The sequence below is a fragment of the Filicampus tigris genome, chromosome 2 (assembly GCF_054856515.1).
Source record: "Filicampus tigris isolate MCC_2025a chromosome 2, RoL_Ftig_1.0, whole genome shotgun sequence".
Classification (NCBI taxonomy): Eukaryota; Metazoa; Chordata; class Actinopteri; order Syngnathiformes; family Syngnathidae; genus Filicampus; species Filicampus tigris.
The window spans coordinates 1,059,099-1,080,000 of NC_141218.1; the positions used below are offsets into that span (position 1 = coordinate 1,059,099).

Consider the following 20,902-nt stretch of genomic DNA (forward strand, 5'->3'; position numbering starts at 1 on the left):
AAAATCTCATTTCCTAAGATAGATAACGTCCTTCAAATCCTTCTTTTGAGGATTATCTAACAAGTGAATCATCGTAATGCTTTTTCTGTTTTCTGATAATATTGATTAACATTTAATATTTTTCAAAATCTTTCAAAACCACGTGAAGGGTTTCAAAACACTAGAATCTTGAGCTACGAAAAGCAGAATTACTCTAGCAACACTCTTGAATAATAAGCCGGGAGAATTACTTGACGGACCAAAACATCACACTACCAACATCAATACATACATTTTGGCACGAATTAGAACAGACGCACTGTAAGAAGACCAAGCTGTCAGACCTCTTGTTCGTTAGCATAGGCCTGAAATGCTCTAAATGTTTCACGTCTTATCTGCCAGGTGGAAAGGGGTGAAGGCCACAGAATCTCAGTTATGTGCTCACATCTGGAATAATGCTGAGTTCGAGATAAGCCAAATACCTCTCATTCCTGCACGTGGGAACAAAATGAAATAGGCCCCGACAAGAATTATTTAAAAAAAAATAAAAAGTGAAAATTTGTTCCAAGAATTTCAAATACTGTAAGAGGCGCAAACTTCCTTCAATAGCAGAAATTAAAAATAGCAATCAAATCAAGAATGACAACATTTCAGTTCCTAAACTGTTCCTTAAAAAAAAAGTACTAACTCAATACACTTGGTGCACGGCGTTCCATCGGTCTCACCCTAAATCAGGCGGGATAGGCTCCAGTTTACCTGTGACGATATCGTCGTTACACAGTAAATATCATTTTCTGAAGTAGGACCAAAGAACTCAATTGCAATCAAATGGATTACACATTTAAAAGAACAGAAAGCACCTGAGTTACACATTCCAAAATACCTCTGTCAGTATTTTATTTTCTAGGAGACAATCAACCGTGGACACAATATTAACAGACACATAATCAAAGCGTTGTCACTGTAAAGGTACAATCTAAACAAGAGAAACTGATACAAAACTGCCCCAGCATTGCCTATATTTCCATGTCACTGTGTTTTGGAAGATAGAGGGACTCCTGAGAGGGAAAATATCAAAGTAGCACCTGTACAGATGTTTCGAGTTTTTGTTTTTGGCAGCGTAGTTAAGGAGGCTGGGTTGCCCTGAGAAACCGATGTGATTATTGCAGGTATGGAACATTGCGTACAGGAACTATGATGAACGGTTTTGGACATAAGGTGTAACAATGATCATATAACTGGTTCAAATCAGTACTAATGCATGGTTGGAACAACAATCCAATCAACTGCGATAGACAAATAAATGGCTTTTTTGGTATTGTGTGAAAATCCTGCATGAGGACTAACTTTTCTCCACATCAGTCCCGGCTAGAAACGCCACATGCCATCAAATTAAGGCAAATGACATTTCACCCATCATCTGCAATGGGATACAGTGAACCCAGCTAAAAACGTGAGTAATTGACACTCCCCCAAAATGGTTTATAATTGCCGACAGGTGTCACAAGTGGTGGCGGAGCACTACTTTTGTCAACCTGAAACCCCTCCACTCACTTCAGCATGGTTCCTTCTCACACCACAAGATGGCACCAAAGCGACACGAACAACAAATATGCAGGGGTTAAGCCTCTGGGGTAGTTAGCAGTAAACATTAAATGCAGATGCTAGGAACTAAAATCAAACATGTCTCTAAAATATTGCCCCCAAAAAATTCAATCAAAAAACAATTACAAAACAACAAATGCATCTTGGAATCTTTGCACTTCACGAGATGAAAAGTGTGGACAATCAAATTTGGTGTTTTGGATATGTGGAAAAAAAGCAAAAATTTACAAGATTGATAACAAAAGTAGAAAAACAATAAGAAGTCATCACAGTGATTTCATTTAACAAGAATAAGACATACTAAGATGTTTCTCTTTCAGGAGTGTGGCATTGACGATGTAGCCTGTCTTTTATTGCACACTTTTAAATAAAACCCCGGTGGACGCTTATGGGGGTGATATTGCTCTTAAAATGTCACAGCATATTTGGCACAGAGATTTCAACAAAAAAAAAAAAGATGCATCAAAAGATATACCGTAAGAGAGGGGCTACGCGTGTTGATCAGTAAATCCACATCAAACTGCGGCACAGACTTTGTCCCTTCAGTAGTCCGCCGATTTGTGGTTTTCGTCGTCCTCTTTGGACAGAGGGGATCTGGCCTCCTTCATTTCCTCACCCTCGTCTCCGTTGTTCGATGTCTGAGCGGGATAAACCACCACGCAAAACCTCTGACCCAAATATGTCATCTTGTCTGAAGGAGGAGACGCACACGCCATTAGTTGTGGATCGACGGCTCGGCGAAAGAAATCAACGCTTCCATTTTTATGGTAGGACTGATTCAACAGTTTTCTTTTAGGTTGAGGTTTGGGGCCTGAGAGCAGGAATCAGGAGTATCGGCAATTGCTCCATCTGGGCCCCTGCAAATCTATGGAAGCCAGAATTCTGGCGGAGTTGCGGGGATCCAAATTTGTACTGCTCTTACGTCTATTGCTAGAATCAGTAAACAATTGACATTGGACAAACTTACCAACAAATGCGTCGAAGCACTTTGGCTTGTTGTCCCAGTAAACACCCAGGAAATAGACGGGCACGCCGGTGAGCATGATGGCCAGGCCGATGCCGCACACCACAGGCTCGGAGTAAAGCGAGAAGATGAGCAAGAAGGCCCAGAAGAGGAGGTAAATCACCGGCCATATCAGGCTGATCTGAAAGCAAAAGACGAATTTTAGCGACACCCTCCAAAAACTGAAGATATTCGACAGACGCACCTTAATGGGCCTGTGCATGTTGGGCTGTTTGATTCGCAGAACAATCTGCCCGGCGACTGTGACGCCGTAGAAGAGGTAGTTGATAAATCCTACGTAGTTGATCAGGGTGTACATGTCACTGGTGCACAGCATGAGTAAGGTGGACAGGCACTGTGGAGAGACAGGCTTCGAGAGTCGCTCCTGGCGCTTGGAACGAGATCACGGGTAGAGCAGGTGAACTCACGGTGAAGAGCAGAGCCGGGATAGGAGTGCAGCGTTTGACGTGAATCATGGCCAGTAGACTGGGGAGGTGTCCCTCTCTGGCCCCGGCAAAGAACAACCTGCAGTGAAGGATGAGAAGAGAAAATGTGGTGATCAAGCTCCCCGCAGGAAGCGCATTGAACCGCAAGACTGACTTGCCTCGACGACGTGAAGAGGGAGCCGTTGACTCCCCCGAAGGTAGACAGAGCGACAGAGATGGGCATGATCCACGCCATCACACCCAGAAGCTTCTCTCCAAACGTCTGGGATGGACAAGAAACAATTGGACTCTGGCGAACATGTTCAACGGATGTCAACGGTGGTGGGAGTCACAAAATCCAAATACTACATCTTGCTTCGCGAATCTGTCGCCGTCGTTGCTATTGCTCCCTGGTTCACGTTCCTCCATGACGCTGCTGTGCCTATTTTTGTCGCCTTATATATCAGTTGAATAGGACCTCAACCGTGGTTGACTTTACCTCTCTCTATTCATGCGTTTTTTTCACATCGGGATCATTATTATGGTGGTTGGCCCTGGAGAGGGGAACGAGTGAGGCTGATGAGTTTCATCTGTCGCTCGCTGATGCAGGTGATTTGGGAAGGCGAGCTACTAAGGGGAGTGCCAAGACTGTGGAAGAAGAGTCAGGGGAGCAAAGCTAAACGCTTCTGTGGAGATGTACTGACGAGATGACAAGAGTAGCGCTAGAAGACGCTGAGGCGGCGAATGTGCACTCCCGGAAGTGGGGTGGGTGGGTGCCGTTCTCAGGCGGTTAGGGCTGCCGGCAACGAAGATAGCAAGCGCAGGTAACAGGAGTACCAATGATAGGGCGGTCGGTGGATAGGACTAGGAAAATTGGAGTGCTCTACTGCCCAGTTGGAGCTGGCGGTTCCTGAGCTGGATCGGGATTTCCTCCCCAGCACTCTTTTTTTTTTTTTTTTTTGCTCTGGAAAGGCCGGACCAGTGCCGCAAGCCTTGACCCTGGGGGAGGGTGTTGGCCAGCTGACCAGTTAAGTATGGTAACACACTGCAGGATTTGGCCTTTGTTACTTCCCACCACTGACGATGACAGAACTGCCAGGTGGAAAGCGCTTGTCAGAGCCACTCACCACAGCGACGGCGTTGGAGGCCAGCAACTCCTGTGGACTCATGGCCGTGACGTAGGCAATGTTGGCGAAGACGTAGACAAAGGTCACGAGTGGGATGGAGATGAAGATGGCGCGGGGCAGGTTCCTGCGTGGGAATAAAGAGCGTGTTGGAGGACGAGGATTTAATACAGGAAATGAAACAACAAAACAGCAAAAGCTGTATCTTCGGGGAGGTACAATAACGCATCAGGGATCAGATAGTGGATCAGGGGCTTCGATGGCAAGGGCGGCCATTTACTACTGTGGGAAAGCAATACACAAGTCTTACACGTAAGGATCCACCAGCTCCTCTGTGACATAGTTGAGGAAGTTCCATCCCCCGTAGGCGAAGGAGCCTTGTAGGAAGGACAAGGCTATCAATCCCACGTCATAGTCCTGGAAGGGCTCGAAGGCATTGGCCGGCTCCAACCAGTAGTACTCCCCTACGTGTACAAGATGAAGTCTTTCTATTTCATTGCTCACAGATTCACGTCTTACGACCAAATACGCTTCCCGGCCAAATGCATTTTCACACAAGTCAGCAATCCTCAATCGGGTCATCTTATTATGGCTCCTGTGTCTCATCCAAGGCCAAATGCCTTTTCACTTCCCCGAAGAAGCGCTCCAAAGCTCTTTTTGCTCACGTGCGCTACAGCTTCCGAGGCTCGTTTTTACTGCCGCTATCACGCGAGCGAGACGAGTGGTTTGATGTGTCAGGCAGGGGCTTTCAGCTTTCAGACTCCAGCGATGGAGAAAATGTTGTTTTTTTTCTGTTCAGTCTCTCTGTGCAGCCTGGGTACAAAATGTCCCACGGCCGGTTGGTTGGAGACCACTGACATAAGCCACCTTAATCTTTGTCTTCAAACACTCCCGTTTCTGTTGTCTCAGGGGCCTCATCTTCCGCGGGCCCCAATAGCAACTGGCGCCCTGCCATGTTGTGACTACTAAAGCTACAAACTCACGCTAATGTTAATGCGCCGCAACCCAGCAACCCCCACGGTGTTCGTGGTGGGAGGGAGAAGCACGTCCCCGGTGACCCCGAGGAGAGACTCACCCTTGCAAATCTGCACGATGCCCATGATGATGATGAGGGCCAAGGCCAGCAGCTTCCCCGCCGTGAATATGTCCTGCACCCTGGTTGCCCATCGCACGCTGGAGCAGTTCACCCAAGTCAACAGAACTGGACCCACAAACACAAAATACAATGAGTTCGATCTTCTACACGTATCATCTGTGCGATAGTGATTTTCACAGCTGGGAAACCCCAGGGGGGCACTTCACGTTGTCGTGTGACCACATATTGACGGGGCGGAGGCTGTGCGCGGACCTTTGACGTGGCTCGTGTGCATTGAACCTCTCCACCAGCTTGCACAACAGAGCCTCCTTAACGGGCCAGTAGGTTCAGGCCAATAGGGTGCCGTTAAAAATGGCCTCGTTGACACACCATTTGGCAGGAGTATGGATTTGTTTTTTGTTTTTAGATTCGAGGTCCTGGAGCAGCTTTCAGCGATGATAGGAAGTAACAGACTTTGTGACTGCACTTAAACACGCAGGAAAGTGAATTCAGATTAGATTCGAAATAAATGAAACATGTTAAAAAGGTCATTGCTGCATACGTGCAAAGACTGAGAACTATGTAGCACTGAAATGTGGAGCTTCTTTCATGACTTTTTTGGGGATGTAGCTAAAACGGGGCTAGTTTCGCACATGGAGTCCGGCGTGAATCCCCGCTGCCCACTCTTCAATCACTACCACGTACATTTAGCTAGCTAGCAATGACTACGCCCCGAAAATGCATCTTCCCAGGATGCCGCAATTTACAGAATAGCTCGGTTAGCTCGTAAGCTAGCTAGCGGCTAGCACCTCTTTTACTTGCTTTGTCACGATTGTGAAGCCTCACTTTACATACTAGGCGACTTTTCTTTTTTTTAATCCTTCAGATTTGGCAAGGTTGACAACACTCCTCTCTGTGGTGTGTCAAATTTACAAGATAATTATTTCAACTTTACAGGGACCTCCAGTACATTTCAGAGTCAGGACTTTTTAACTTTTACTGCAGTTGAATAAGTACTTCAGGCCATAAAGTGTGGGTGCTTTCGCCACCTTTGACTTTCAGTGAATTTAGCCTACACGTCAACAAATGTGGACATCCAACTGCAGCACTCTTTCGCAGGCTGCTCAACTGTCGGTAAGACGAGTACACAAAATCAAACGTTGTGCATGTGCGAGTGCTGCAAACACGACTGGGTTGCCACCTCAAAGCGACGATGTTTTTGTAACAGAAGACCCACCGTTACTTGGCCGGCTACTCTGGAGACGTCCCTAATTTAAGTAAGGCTACATTCACCCTAATTTTAGGCGGTCGCATGTGAATTTGCTGGAGCGGAGCGCCACTCCCTGCTCACCTTTCACCCGCTCCACCCCCCCAGGACCACTTTTTTGGCACCTCTTTCGAGGAGTAGGAGAGGGTTGCAGCTCGACGCTGTCTACTTTCGAGAATCTTCACACAAAACGTACATTTCTAGGCAAGGTTTGCTTAGGCAAACAGCGCGCCACAAAGCTCGCAGTCATGCCGACGCGTCTTTCTGGCTGTCTGATGTCTGCGTGCAGTATTTGCCCGGCGAGTGCTAAGTTTTTCGACGGATGCGGATTGACTGCTTTCAGAGCCGTGCAAACACTTTGCGTTAGAAACAAGAAGAGGAGGGGCAGCATAAACGAGTCGGGCTGGATCCATTTTCAGTTCAGTCTAATGTGCTGTCGGTGCGGCATCTCTTGGCTTTTTATAGCCGTTTTATAGTTTCTATGTGTTTCAAGCCTGCGGGAGGGGTAAAACTCAAATATTTCTTTTAATATGGTGTCTATATGGCCGATTTTCTCCTGTAGCGCTTGGTTCTGCAACGTATCCCTCACGACAAACTGGAGATCACCGACGTGGGCGCTTCACTACATTTTCCTTCGACGTCATTCGTCAGTCTGTCATTTTTTTACTGACGGACTCAATTGTGATCGTCAGTCCCTCAGTCAGACCGTCAGAAGTCCACCGGTCCAGTTGGTTTCCCCCCAAAACGTGGAAAAACAGGCGTCCGTCACCGACGACCACGCGGTTAGTGACGATTACGCTGACGGATGAAAACACACTTCCGTCATTTGCGAGTCCGTCATTTTTAAAAGGGGTCCCTTCATTCGCCAATCGTCAGCAACAGTGACGGTCCGTCAGTCCAACGGAATACCTTCCTCTGGGAGATCACAAATTATGACTGCACAACATTTAAATATATTTTCGGGAAGCACGGGAAGAGCCCAATATATGCGGAATGCGTTGACCTGAAAGAATTGGAAATGGTGTTTTTGGACTTACGGAGGCAAACCGCAGCGAGCAGGCGCAGCCCGTTCTCTGGCGGTAAGCAGGTGGGGAAGAGGGGCTGCAGGACGTAGTTGGAGAAGGTCAGCGCGATCACAGCCTGGTTGGTCGGGTAGATCACCAGCACGGCAATCCACAGACGCAGGAACCTGGACCAAAAGACACGGACGGGGGTGGTGGTCGGGGATTAGGACAAAGATGACTTCTTGGAATTTTTGCGCTCGGTCAAATAACAACCTTTGTCCGGACGAGGGTTTAACAGAGGCTTATGCCGGATCATCTCACAGGAATGTGTGTGTTTGACGGCAAAAAAAAAATTCTCCTGCAGGACGCGCCAACTATAGCAGCTTGTCCAGTCGGCCGCTTTAGATTAAATAAGCGCCGCCTCGTCGGCGTAACGAGCAGCCTTTCTTGTTTGTCTATTGAAGTTGTGTTTAGGCGGACGCGAGGGACAAAAGGAGCGGGCTCGACACAAACAAACGTGGTATATTTATCCGAGCTCGAGGGCACAGGGAGGCCCGCCACTTCATCCCGGGCCCGAGTTGTCTCCCGCGCTAAAGGTCATTGATGTGCATCGATAGAAACTGTACAAAGTGACAAAAAAACAAACAAACCAAAAAAAACAAACCTCGGCCGCTTTGTCCGACTGAATTCCTCTCCCAGAATACATCCTGATTGCAAGTACCCTGGTGATAATTGAAGTGGCTGGGGGTGGCCCCATACAATGGTCTCATCTGTGTTTGTTGTCCGGACTAAAGTACAGCGTGTTTTTACTGTTTTCTGGGAAGTTGTCGCAAGTTGTTCCCGAGCGCTGAACGGTCACATCATCTTGAATGAATGAGCGGAAGGCGATTGTGAGCGTGCACTTGAAACCCGCAATCGGCGGCAACAACAACAAAGTGTTTTGTAAGCCTGCCAATTTACAACCCCCTCCAGGTCCAAATGTCCCATCTACAGGCTCATCCAGTCCCAAAGCCGCCTTTTATGAATTTTAATATCAACTCGAATGGTTCAGACCCCCCATCTAAGAATAATCAATGTCAGATGTTGAAAAGCATACGCTTGAATTAAATTTTAGAGCTCCTTAAACCAGCCCGGAGCGTACAAACCTTTTTCCTCCGGAGCCCCGATGAGGAAAAAGCGAAGGCTGCAAAAGCCACTTTGAAATTCTTCACCTTTCATTGCACTGAGCAGAGGCGGAATCATATGTCAACCTTGGGAACCAAACAAGTGCGATCTGCTTAGATCAACTTGACACAGAGCAAGTCGAATGTGGAGCAAAGAATGGTGCGGTTCATGCCATTTGCTGCTGTAACGGAATGATCTTTTCATTCATCAGGACGTGACTGGAAGTGGAATTACTATTTCAGTTGCCAATTGTTGCGTTTGCATTTTTTGCAAAGCTCCGTCCGCACCGTTTCTCTGCTCTTTGCGGACCGAACCGAAACGAGGCTCCTCAACTCACTTCAATATCGATTCTTGGGAGCAAGATGGTGGCAAATCACTCCTTTTTTGGAACGAAGCCCCGCAATTCACTCTGTTTCTTGGTACCAACATGCCACAAGATGGCGCCAAAGTAAGACTTTTATTGCTTTGGCCGGGAATTTTTCCAGCCATAATCCAGTACGGGTTATGCCAACAAATTCATCGAATTTGTCAATGCCAAACCGCGAATGTTATATGTTAAAATCAATTGGATTAGGATTAGTATCATGAGTAGTAGTCGATTCACTGGACTTGGAGCCCATCCAAGCATCGAGTATTTGCTCACCCGGCCAAGCCTCCGAAAATGTCCTTGACGTAGGAGTAGTCCCCTCCCGACTTGGGGATGGTGACGCCCAGCTCGGCGTAGCACAGCGCCCCGATGGCCGTGATGATGCCCGTGATGATCCACACCACCAGGGCCACGCCCACAGAGCTGGCGTTCTCCATCACGCCCTTTGGACTCACAAAAATTCCAGATCCGATAATGTTGCCTAAAGGCGAAAGAAAAACGAGGATCGGGAAGAATCATGTAAACATTTAAGCACAGACATCAGTAGTACACACGGTATTGCCAATCAAATAGGATAGTAGTACACCGGTGTCAAGGAACTATGTTGAAGTGATTATCCGCACCAGGAGACGAGCTCTGTAAGAAATATGGCAGGAGTCTATTTTAGCCTGGGTTGTGAGTGGAAATTACAGAGAGTCTTTGCCTCATGTGCGCGCATTGGCAAAATTGATATTTAGGGCGCAATGTTGCAAGAAGAGTTTGAAATGATTTGAAACCGAAATCGTCAATCGGCCGAGCCGGGCGTGGCCTAACCGCCGGCGCGCTGCGTCCCGCGTATTTAATGGACCCACGCGGTCCCGGTCCATCCCTCGTCGGCGTTGAGAACGTCATCTTCATGCCACACGCAGGCGCAGCATGAGCAGACACGCCGCCAAACAAAGAAAGAGTATCACACCAAAACAACGGCGTGGCGATGGATGAAATCAAAAGAATACGGGGCACATGCAAGGTACAAGGTTGTTTTTTCATTTTTGGCTCTATCGGCCACGTGTCGGGAGTGCGGCACCTGCGTGTGACGCGGTACCGGTTAAGTCCGTTCTCGATGCCGTCGGGCTGACTGGGCCTTAAGATAGCGGACTTGCGTTAAAAAGTGGTTTGTTTGAACATTTTGGTGTTCAAATGTACCGTTTGGGCTCATCGTTTCTTTGACCTTTTATGCACTTTACAAAATGGGAGCGACAAGCATGCTGACACAAATACAACGGAGGAATGTTTTCAAACTTGTGTTTTGATGAGTTCAAGTGTGTTTAAATCGTCAAAGAGGGGTAAAAGTACTTCCACTTGGTCTTGCTGTACTGCGATTCTTGCGAGTTTTTTTTCTTTTTTTTGCAGGTGGCTCGGAATGTATTTGTGATCCACTGGGGCTCGCGGTGTTTAGTTTCAGTGGCATTTGTGAGATTTTTCAAATGTAAAATAAGAGCCTTGGCGCGATGAAAATAGAACAAAACAAGTTCCACACCAGCAAGTGGGACATCCCCTCACATGTTGTACTTTCTAACCTGACCTGTTTCAGTGCTTTCGGTGACGTTACTTGCAATTCAAGAGTGAGTCGCTTCTTTTTTTTCTTTTTTTTTTTGATTGTGGCTTTGTGGGCAAACCGTACAGGAAAACTAACACTGGCACGCAATTGTGAGCGACAGATGTGCGTGAGGTGTGGGGGGAGGGTTGCTCGCTGCCTCTGCGATATGGCGGCCCAGTCATCAGGCCAAATGGGAAGTGCTAATCTGCTGATGTAGCAAGTAGATTAAGGACCAGGCGGGTGGCTTCAGGATACCATGCCTGAGATGCGCCGACATCAAGCCTTGACCAAGCTAAAGTCGGAGCTTGGGAAACTCATAAAAGGGCGGTTATGTCAAAGGCCGCGTTGAATCATTACCGACAGCCCTGCATGATAAGTCGGTACGGTGCAAAAGTCCAAGGTAGTCGTCGCAATCTATCGACACAATGAACAAGGATGCGTATTTTATAGCCAGTGCGTTGGGTTCGTGACACGCCGCCAAATGCGGAAAGGTCCAGTTGCCGCGACCGCGACCGCGAGAGCGAGAGCCAGCCTGTTGTTTTCGTACAGGAAGAGCTTTGCTCTCAGACATGCTCGACGAGCAGATTTCTGTTCCTGTTCAAGTGTTTGGACGGAAGCCTAAACTCCACTTCAATTCCTCCCACCATGTCGCTTTAGCACATTAGCGCAACCCGATATGGCTCCGTGCCCCAAAAAGTAACGGTACTGGGAGCCGCAAATTTCTGTCATTGAAAAGTCATGACCCACTTTTCTACAAAGAAAATAACAAAAAGCCATTGAAAACATGACGCGTTAAAATGCATTTCCATTTTTGTGACTTGAGGAAAATGACTTTTCAAATTTCTGGTTTCAAATTAAAGATAGTCATTCCTTTTTAGGGTAAGTTCGTACAAATGAAGCAAAATAAGAGGATCATTTGGTAAAACTCTAACTTTTGAAGAAAAAGACTTTCAAAGATTCCTTTGCCATTTCTTTGCAAAACCTGACAGTTCCAAGAAAAAAAATCTTCACTGAAGACTAAAGGGATCACATTAGACAAGTAATAGATTAATCGACAACTAATCGATGGTCGTTTAGAGATATTGTTTGATGTCAAATTGATCACATTTGTGGAATTTCAGCCTCTCAACCGCAAATACTCTCAAATGTCTTTCGTCCTCCGTGAAAGCAAAGTGATTATCTTAGTTTGAACAAAATAATACATTTGCAAACACCTGCTTTTACTTTTTAAAACCTTGCTCAACATGTTTAGGACCAAACAAATAATGAATTGTAATCCGTTTGTTTTTTCAGTCAGTTAATGTCTTGCCATTCAATAAAGAGACGGAAATAAATGTTGTTTTTAAACCCGATTAGTCGAAAAACTGATCGTTAGTTGCAACCCTAGTCCTCATAACAATGAAATCATACTGAAATATTAGGCTTTGTGAATCATCTGACTAACTGAGAGCATCAGGGAGGTTCAATGACACTTTTTTTCACACCGATACCATTACGAGTATGCACTCTTTGAGTACTCACGATACAGAGTACAGATACCATTTCATTGAACACAATGACAAAACATTGTCAACAAAATCTTTCACCCTGACGCAGATGATGATTCGCCGACGTGGCAAACTGCCGCATTATAGCGCCAACTACTGCCAAGGAGGCCTTATTCAATATCAGATTTTCTTTGCCCCCAGGATTGGTGGCTGGTATCGGCAGCCTCCACGAGTACCCAGTACCTAATGATAAGGCCGGTATCTGGCCGGTATCTCGCCCATCCCTAGGCAGAATCATAAATGCTGGCTCATGTAACTTAAACTATGCTATCAATTGAACGGTTTCTTTCACCAGTAAGGTTTCAAAGTAGCCTCACACACACATACAATATCAGCATTTTTAAGTTCGCCGATTGGTCGGTCAGAGCAAAACTACTCAGCTAGCAAAACGTCAACAATCTGTTGCAATGGTCACACATGAATACTTTAAATAATCAGCCAGTGTGAAGTGAAAAAAAACTCCCGCAAGAAATGAAATCCACGAAATCGAGTGCTTGCCGGCTCATATGGTTTAGCCGGCCGGGCACGCTAATACAACGGAGTTATCAGGGCGGGGGCCTTTTTGCAAATGGCCAAGAGTTCACTTGTAATCCCCCGATACGAGTTGCTGTGTGTGTGTGTGTGTGTGTGCGCGCGCCTGTGTGGGGCTACGCGACTGTTTGATGTCCTTGGAAAGGGATCGCTCGCGGCTGAGACGAATCACGCCGGGCACACGTGACGTGAAAGTCCGGACTCTGCAAGGGCCATAAAACCCCTCTGACTGCACTCAAACAATAGGAAAAGGATAGCAGACAAATGATACATAAACAAATCAAATCATTTTGAGATCAGTGAAATATGAGGTTGCACAAGTGTGCACACCCTCTTATAAGTGGGGATGTGATCTTTAATCCCCGCAATAAAGTTCAGGTGTTCCAGTAGGCTTTTGCCGACATTTTTCTTGGCACACATTACAGCACAAAAAAGCTTGTGCAGCATCAGAGGTATCGCATTGTTCAAAGGTGTGTGGCAGGAGGAAGGGTACAAAAGAATTCCCAGGGTATTAAATATCCAACTGAACACCGTGAAGAACGGTCATGAGCAAGTGGGGAATATATTGCGCAACAGTAACATGAGCAGTTCCAAATAGCTGTCGGTGTTAGCACAAAACCTCCTGGCCTCTGCGAGGAAGCAAAACATATCAAGAAAAGACTAGTAGAACATCTGAACCGTATTTGGGCTGAATAAATGGCACTTGAAATGGTGGCCCAACCAAATGATGTCAGTGGTTGAGTGTGACATTTTTCAGTCAAGGTGTGCAGGTCACATTAAGGCTGGATGCTAAAAGATGTAGTCTCCTTTTTTTATATCACAAAACCTGGCATTTGAACAGGGGTGTGCAGACTTAAGAGAAGAGTGCGTCCTTCTGTATGGTTTGGTTATTCTTTAGTTCGGATGTTGAAGTAGCAGTAAGTGCTGCCTCAACATCCGAACAACTGTTGTTGCAAGGCTGAAAAGTGCTGTGCCACGGGCGCTATGCTAATTTCCATTAGCCCATGAATGGCTTTTTGCATTATATGAGCTAGCAAAGTTTTGTTAAGTTTGATAGAACATTTTGGTGTTTGATTATACACTGTGCTCGGCTCAGTTTCGAATGTGTTTAAAAAAGTATGTTTTGATAAGTTTGAATGTGTTTAAAATCAGTCTCTACATTGCAGATTTTAGACTTCAATCTCATCCAGTGTTTTTGCCTCTGTTGTCCTTCCGCCTCAATTTCTCCCTATGGGAACGTTTGTGCATTCTCGCTCATCTTTCCTCTGATTACTGTGAAAACGCATGGCTGAATGAATCAGTCCTCCCTCCCCTCCCTTTCTCCCTCGCTCCCCTTCCACCTATCAAGGTCAATGGAAGGACCACACATACAATACAGGTTGGCGGTTGGTTGGTTGGTTGGTTGGTTGGTTGAGCCCTGCAATTGATGTTGATTGATTATGGACAACCAGAGCAAAAATTGAGCCATGGGTTAAACCATCTGTCAAGATGGGGGAACGGTAGATGTTAGCGGTTGTTTTCCAACACAGGTGTGCGTATGGATGTTTGTTATTTGTGGTGGAAATGTATGGTTAATGAGGACAAGTGAATAGAAAATGGAGAGATGGAAATGACCACGTGGGTTCGAGTTCGACCATGTGTCAATAGGGCATAAGAGCGATTGTTTTTGCAACCGTGTGTTTAGCATTTTTGCTTGAAAAAAAGTTGCCGAGTTGTATAAACAGAGCATGGCTAGATTTTTGTAGAACTTGCCAACTATGATGCCGCAGGCGCTGACGAGGCCGATTTCCTTCTTCAGTGCAACTCCTCCTCCTCCTCCTCCTCCTCCTCCGTCTCCGGACTCCTCACCGGCAGCATCCTTGGAAGAAGCGGCCCGCTGTCTGGGACCGTCCGACATGTCGACAAAGATTGCGCGGCTTCCTAGTTAGCCTCTTTGGCCAGCTCTCCTCGAGCAGCTCTTTCGCCTAATGTTGTCCCGGCCGGCGCGCCAACAACGCACGTCGATGCGTCTATCTGCGCCGTCAGCAACCTGTAAGGCGCGCAAACGCACGCATGGAAAGCCAGATCCAAGCGCGAGACGAAAAGACCCCCCCCCCCCCTCCAAATCCACCGCTGGTCTCAGTGGAACGCGCGTCAAGTGCGCCCGTGGTGCCAAACGCGCATATTCTACTCCAAATGGCACAAAATGCGCAAAAGTCTCAGTACGTCACGGGCAAATCTACTCTTTGGTTCCGCGGGGGCACAGGGGTATGTTGAGTCAGCTGCGCGCGGTAATCCGCGGTGAGTTTTTGTAGTCAAAATGCACGTATGCGTCATACGCGTACATTAGCCCCGCCCATATAATCCGCCCTTGTTTTTCCTCTTTGTACACCGTGCAGGGGTGGCGCGTCTACGACTAGACGCGCAAATTGGTTCATTACAATTGTAACAATTTACATGTCATTTCTCTCATGAAATATTTCAATGAATACAGTATACCGAATGTATGTTGTTGAAAATAAATGTATTTATGTATCATGACAAAGGTATTTGTGTAATTAACATTTTTTACAAGTGCATTTTACACTTTACACTGTTTTATCAAATAATTGGTTACTTATTATAAAATTAATCTCAAATGACAAATAAAAAAAATGAGAAGGATTTTTTTAGCCATTTATCTCATTAAATAATTGGTTGACGGATGAAATAATAAAGTAGTTCAATGAACAATTTTTTTATTTTATGTAATAAATTATATTACCATGAACGTTTTACAGGTTTATTTTTTTCATGTAAATAATTGCACTGAAAAAAAGTTGTTGTGGAATTTACTCATTTTTATTTTGTCAAGTGGTTGCCTGAAATGAAATCATCTGTATCCAGAGAATCACTTGATGAAAGAAAATGGACTGAATTCATCACAGATTTGTTTTCATTGTATGGATTATCCCATGTGTCAAGAGGATGAATAATGGAGGTCACTTTTCAAAACTGGTAGCCTACTCACCTAGTTTTTCACCAATCATCCATCCTTCCGTTATCTAGCGCTTATCTGGGGTCGGGTGGCGGAGGCCGCAGCTTCAGCAGGGCGGCCCGCACTTCCCTCTCCCCAGCCACTGTCTCATCATTTGGGCTAAAATTAAAAAAAAAAAAAAAAGACAATTTTACTATTGAAAGGAAGTATATTACAAACACACAATTATTACTCAAGATTGAGTGTCACATCCCCCCCGTGACTCAACCGGATTGCACACACTTGAGTTCCCCTCCCCTATGAACCATGACCCTGCCCCCCCCGCACCCCCTGCCTCCAAATCCCCATTCACCTGAGAGACACCGCTGCTTCCTGGCCACTCGTGACAGCCGGCAAACAAAGGCCTTACATAAACTGGGCTGGGCTGCACAACGGAGCATTTTTTTGTTGCTGACTCTGCAAATTCTCATGTGCAGAAAATACAAGTAAACTGCAAAAGTAGCGACTTGAATTCAGTGTTGTCTTATCTGTGTTTGTTTGACGTGCTCAGTCTCAAAGGCCCTCGGTGACCTTCCCACGATAGTTTTTGCCTGTAAATGTGACGCGCTCGTGATGCGGCATTGTTGGCTTGATTGGATTAGCCTTCCTCTTTGTAGATGACATCAGCAACGTGCAAATGAAATGTCGTGTTGAGTGCGTTTGTCATGTGGCCTGCACCGCCTCACATCCTCAGGGAGTGCTTAATATTTGCTGAACTCCCTGAAGGCCGACTGGATCTCTGTGTGTGTGTGTGTTTGATCAGAGTGGACCATTTGAGAAAAGCAATCATGCTCTGGAGACACAAAGCACACTGGATAGAAAGGGAGCAACAGAGTGTCCTTTGATAGAAAAAGGAAGCAAATAATATGAATCAAAGGGCAGCATGGCGCCGTAGTGGCTTCCAAGTCTGTCTCGCAGTCCAGAGGTTCCGGGCTTGAATCCCGCCTCCTAGGCGTTCGTCATTCCCCAAACGCGCATGTCAGATGAGTGGAAGGCGAATTGAAAATGCACGGAAGGGTGCCAGGTTTGTCATCTCAGGTGGAAACTTGACAAAGGTAGAAAAGGCCTGACCAGATTGACCCGTGGCTGGACCATACGTCAAGCGGGAGGATCAGAGATACTTTTTTTTTTTTAACACTGAAATGGAGTTGTTCTACATTTGAGGTGGAAAGCTAGCTTCGTTTGAAAAAGCAGCATTGAAAATGGACGGATGGGTGCCCTGACCAAAATTGACCCCTGGGTTAGGCCACGTGTCAAGAGGGTGCTTATGGACTTTGTCGTTCAACACACTTTGCTCATCTTTTGGAAGGGTTAAGCAAACTTGCCTTGGTGAGGAAACGGCAGCATCAAAACCGACCCACGGTCTGGACCGTGTGTCAACGGGGCGATGACAAAGGTTACGGTGGAAATTGACACGAATGAGGGCCAGAGTTGTAGAAAAGGCTCGGATGGCCCGCGCAAAATCGAGCCACGGCTTTGAGCACGTGCCAAGGGGAGCAAGACGGCACCTTGTGCGTCGTCCTTTTGAATAACAACAAACCAACAAATGGTACCGCCAAAGGAAAACAACGCCAATTTACCGTCTGTTGGCAATGTAGGCTAAGGAACCTCACAACGGTTCAAAGGGATGATCAGAGGCGTGCGGGAGGAAAGGCGGCGGTGGTTTGAACTGGGCCGGTACGGCCCGACTCAGCGGCGTGCCGCTGTGAGCGTCAAAGCTGAAAGCAAGACTTTTCCCCGCACGCTTTTGCGCCATCTGCGCAAAACACACACACACACGCACGCGCCGCAACAAATACCTTTCCATCACGCGGGCGCCGACGTGATTACCTGCAACGCGGTGAACGCACACACATGCGCCGGCAGGTGACAGATTGGCGAGTGAAAGGCATGGAGATTCTCCAGATAAGGCTGTTAATAAGTAAGCCCCCCATCCTGTTTCGCGTTGTTTGCTGCGCAGCGGATGGAAAATTGGATCAATCGCATACAAACATGGGCAACCTGGAGACGTAGGCCTCTGCCATCACAAGTGGACCGTGCCATAGATGACCCATATGCGGCGAAATAATACGATAGGAATAAAAGAAGTCGATCCACGCGTCCACACGAGGACTAGCGGTAAGTATTTGCGAGTGATGCGTTTTGCATTGACATAATTATCTTCCCCTTGCAGCGAGTTTCGAAAACCAGGCTGGGCGAAGATCGGCCATTTTCAAGCCACGACCACTTTCCGTCTGCCGCGCAGCAGCGCTTCCTCGTCAACGGCGACAGGTAAGCAGAGCTGCGGCGATTGACGGGTCCAAATCGGCCGTCTGCCGACGACGTGCCGCAAACCTTTCCCGGTGGGAGTTTGGCACCGCCGCCGACTGAAAAACGACGCCGCGTGTAACGTGACTATCGGGAGGCGGCCGGAGAACAAAGGGCCTTGTTGCCCGAGCCCGTCCGACGATCACGCGGCCTTTGAAAAGCAAAGCCTCCTTCTAAACAGACAAAAGTATTGGGAGGTGGCATGGGAACATCGAGTTACATCGGCTTCCACTCCTACGGGGGGTGCGCACTGCAAAAAAAAACATTCACATAAGTTGCAACTCTTCAAATATACGCAAACATTGTCTTTAAAAGTCCAACGGGTTTTTATGCCTCACCCTTACGTTTTATGAGAGGAGTTTGCATATTTTTTAGTTAAATATACAGGATGCTCCAAAGTAGGCAAAAGGAACTTATTTAACAACGTGGAAGCAAGGCAAGAAGGGAGGACGTTACAAGGATAGAATGAAGGAAAGGAGAAAGGAAGGGCAGATTCAAGGAAGGAGGAAAGGCTGCAAGGATGAGATGATGGTATGAAAGGAAAAAAGAAGGCAGGGTGAAGGAAACAAGGACGCGTGAATGAAGGAAGGGAGCATGAACGAAAGGAAGGAAAAGAAAGACGGATGGAGGACGACGTAGAACTATAGATGATCAAAAAAAGAAGAAAGGAAGCACAGGTCTAAGGAGGAGGGAAGGATTAAAGTAGGAAGCAAGCACGGATGAAGGAAAGTAGGATGGAAGAAGGAGAGGACAGAAAGAAGAAAGGACAAAAAGAAGGATGACTGTCGGAAGGAACATGGAAGGGGAAAAGGAAGGGAGGAATGAATGAACCAAGTAAGCCATGCAGGAGGGAAGGATAGTCGGGAGGAGGAGGAAGGAAGGAAGGAAGGAAGGCAGGCTAAAAGAAAGGATTGGCGATGGGAGGGAAAGCAAGATGGATGGAGGTAGGAAGGAAGCATGGGTGAAAGGGAGAATGGACACAAGGGTGGAAGGAAGAGCGGGAGGGTGGAAGGAAGCAAGGATTATTGAAGGAAAGAAGGAGGGAAGGGAGGATGAAATAGAGGAACGGTGAAAGTAGAAAGGAACAAAGGACGGAAGGAACCATGTGAGTGATGAAAGAGGGAAGGATGGAAGTAGACAAGGAATGAAGGATGGGAGATCAGAGGAAAGGTTGCAAGGGAGGAAGGAAGGAAGGAAGGAAGGAAAGGCCTCAACATCTGACAAGCAGGTCAACACGAACCCAAACCCCGCACCTGGCCTTGGAACCCTCATTTGAAACCATGACTAGAAACCCCAAACCAGGCTAGAAAGCCAATTTTGAAAGCCTAATCAAAGCAGTCCCATGAATGCAGTGGCGGTCAAGAATGGCAAACGCTTCAAGTGCATACCCGCTTTCAGACGGTCTCATGTTTTCCTCGAAGTCTGCATGACTCCCGGGAATGAGCGGCGGCTCTGGGACTGTTTGTGAACACTGCGTCAGGAGGGAGGGAAAGGAACAATTTGAACATTTTGAAGGCGCCAAAGAGGAATGTGTGAATTTACAGCAAAGACATGATGAGAAAGAGGGGGGGAGCCCGAGGACTTTTAGGGGGGGGAGAATCCGAGGGGGCGCGTGCTAGTAATCGGAGCTGCGTGTTTACCATGCAACCAGAAACACATGAGGTCCCGCCCCGGGGACAATGTGTTCCGAAACACGTGCCGAGTTCCGGAACGTGCAGCGCGTCATATCTCAGGGAGCCCTTTCTAATAGTTTGTTTGGCCCGGTGGCCTGGCTAAAAAGGGCCGCCAAAGCCTCCCGGCTCCATGCCGCGCAACTCGACACGATCACATTCATCAAACTTTTCATCTTTTTACTTCTGAAACCGCACTGCGACCTCACATCCAAATAGTACGGTGGCACATCCGCTGAGGAATTCCATTTCCTCACCTATCCGATCGCTTTCCCCCAGTGAAATGATTCAAATGCCTGTAATCCGTTCCGGCCCCTCAAAAAACAGGGTAGCATCAAAACATTGAAAAACATGAAAAATAATCAATTCACTTTAGCAAGTGTAATCAACAGACACTGCGATATATGTATTTTAATGTGCGCCTATAAGGGGTGTGGCCTCGTGAGTGACATCAGAAGGTCTGACTTTCATTTGTTTGTGTATAGGGATATATACGTGTAAAGTAATTCATAAGGTTATCAAATGACAACGAGGAAATCATTGCATCATACCGTCTCGCACTTAGCCCTACTATATCGAATCGAATCGTAAACCCGCCGAATCGAACCAAATCGAATCATTCCACTTTTAAATGTGCCGTCCTTGAGTCGTATCGCATCCACACATATGGAATCATCTTTTATTGGAGGGATGCACTTGGATCCGACTTTGGACCGATGGGCTCGATGGCAGGACTCGACTCTTTTCATCCTTTTGACTCTTTCCCCGTTGTAACTTGTCTGTGTTCCATTCCTCTTCTTGCTCGTCACTTCACCAGACCCAGGAAAGAAGACTCTCTCGGGCAATGTCGAACAACATCGTAACCAGAGACAACAACAACAACATCTACATCTCCCCCCCCCCCCCCCCGCTTGCATGCACGTATTGTGTCTCTCATATCATTTCCTCCCTCTTGGCTGTAGCCCCTCCTTGAGTGAGTGTTAGACGAAGAGTCTGTTTTCAAGGGAGTCTGGATGAATCCAGTCGTCGCTGCCGCGAGGCTGTCCCGCCTCGTCTTGCCTTTTTTTTTTTTTTTCAATCTGCTTTTTATAATTTCTCTGTACAGCACTTTATTCCTTCCCTTGCTTTGCCCTTGAGTGTTTAGGGCAAAACTTCGATGAGACTCTTGTGACCGGAAGTCCCCTCCCCCCCCCATCCCATTTACCCCCTGTGAGCCCTGCAATCGTCTGGCAACCGATTCAGGGCGCATGTACCCTGCCG

The 20,902-nt window shown here is 46.9% G+C and overlaps 2 protein-coding genes across 5 annotated transcripts in view; one reads left to right on the top strand and one right to left on the bottom strand.

Moving 5' to 3' along the window:
* The window catches only part of svep1 (sushi, von Willebrand factor type A, EGF and pentraxin domain containing 1), an 82,593-nt gene that overhangs the window by 2,337 nt on the left and 59,354 nt on the right, over positions 1-20,902 (top strand). For 3 of the 4 annotated variants that reach the window (XM_086023797.1, XM_086023802.1, XM_086023803.1), the window contains exons 3-4: positions 2,282-2,351; positions 17,839-17,936. The gene's annotated coding sequence lies outside the window, so the exon portion shown is untranslated. The remainder of the gene's footprint in view (positions 1-2,281; positions 2,352-17,838; positions 17,937-20,902) is intronic. The other variant, XM_086023798.1, reaches the window with a different exon arrangement.
* On the bottom strand, positions 860-15,776 carry slc7a8a (solute carrier family 7 member 8a). Its single transcript, XM_086023817.1, has 12 exons — positions 15,660-15,776; positions 14,423-14,699; positions 9,290-9,494; positions 7,516-7,667; positions 5,212-5,337; positions 4,447-4,600; positions 4,140-4,263; positions 3,192-3,295; positions 3,016-3,112; positions 2,793-2,942; positions 2,552-2,729; positions 860-2,275 (listed from the first exon to the last, which is right to left on the bottom strand). Exons 2-12 carry the CDS (start codon positions 14,565-14,567, stop codon positions 2,127-2,129), a joined length of 1,584 nt encoding a protein of 527 aa, XP_085879943.1. The 5' UTR covers positions 14,568-14,699; positions 15,660-15,776; the 3' UTR covers positions 860-2,126.

Bases quoted from the DNA above. Each gene is read 5' to 3' on its own strand.
- slc7a8a (XM_086023817.1), bottom strand. From the start codon at position 14,567: ATGTCGGACGGTCCCAGACAGCGGGCCGCTTCTTCCAAGGATGCTGCC. The intron at 9,495-14,422 runs GCAAGTTCTACA...TTTCGCCTTTAG, and splicing joins CGCCTGCGGCATCATAGTTG to GCAACATTATCGGATCTGGA. The intron at 5,338-7,515 runs GTAAGTCCAAAA...TTGTGGGTCCAG, and splicing joins GCTCGCTGCGGTTTGCCTCC to TTCTGTTGACTTGGGTGAAC.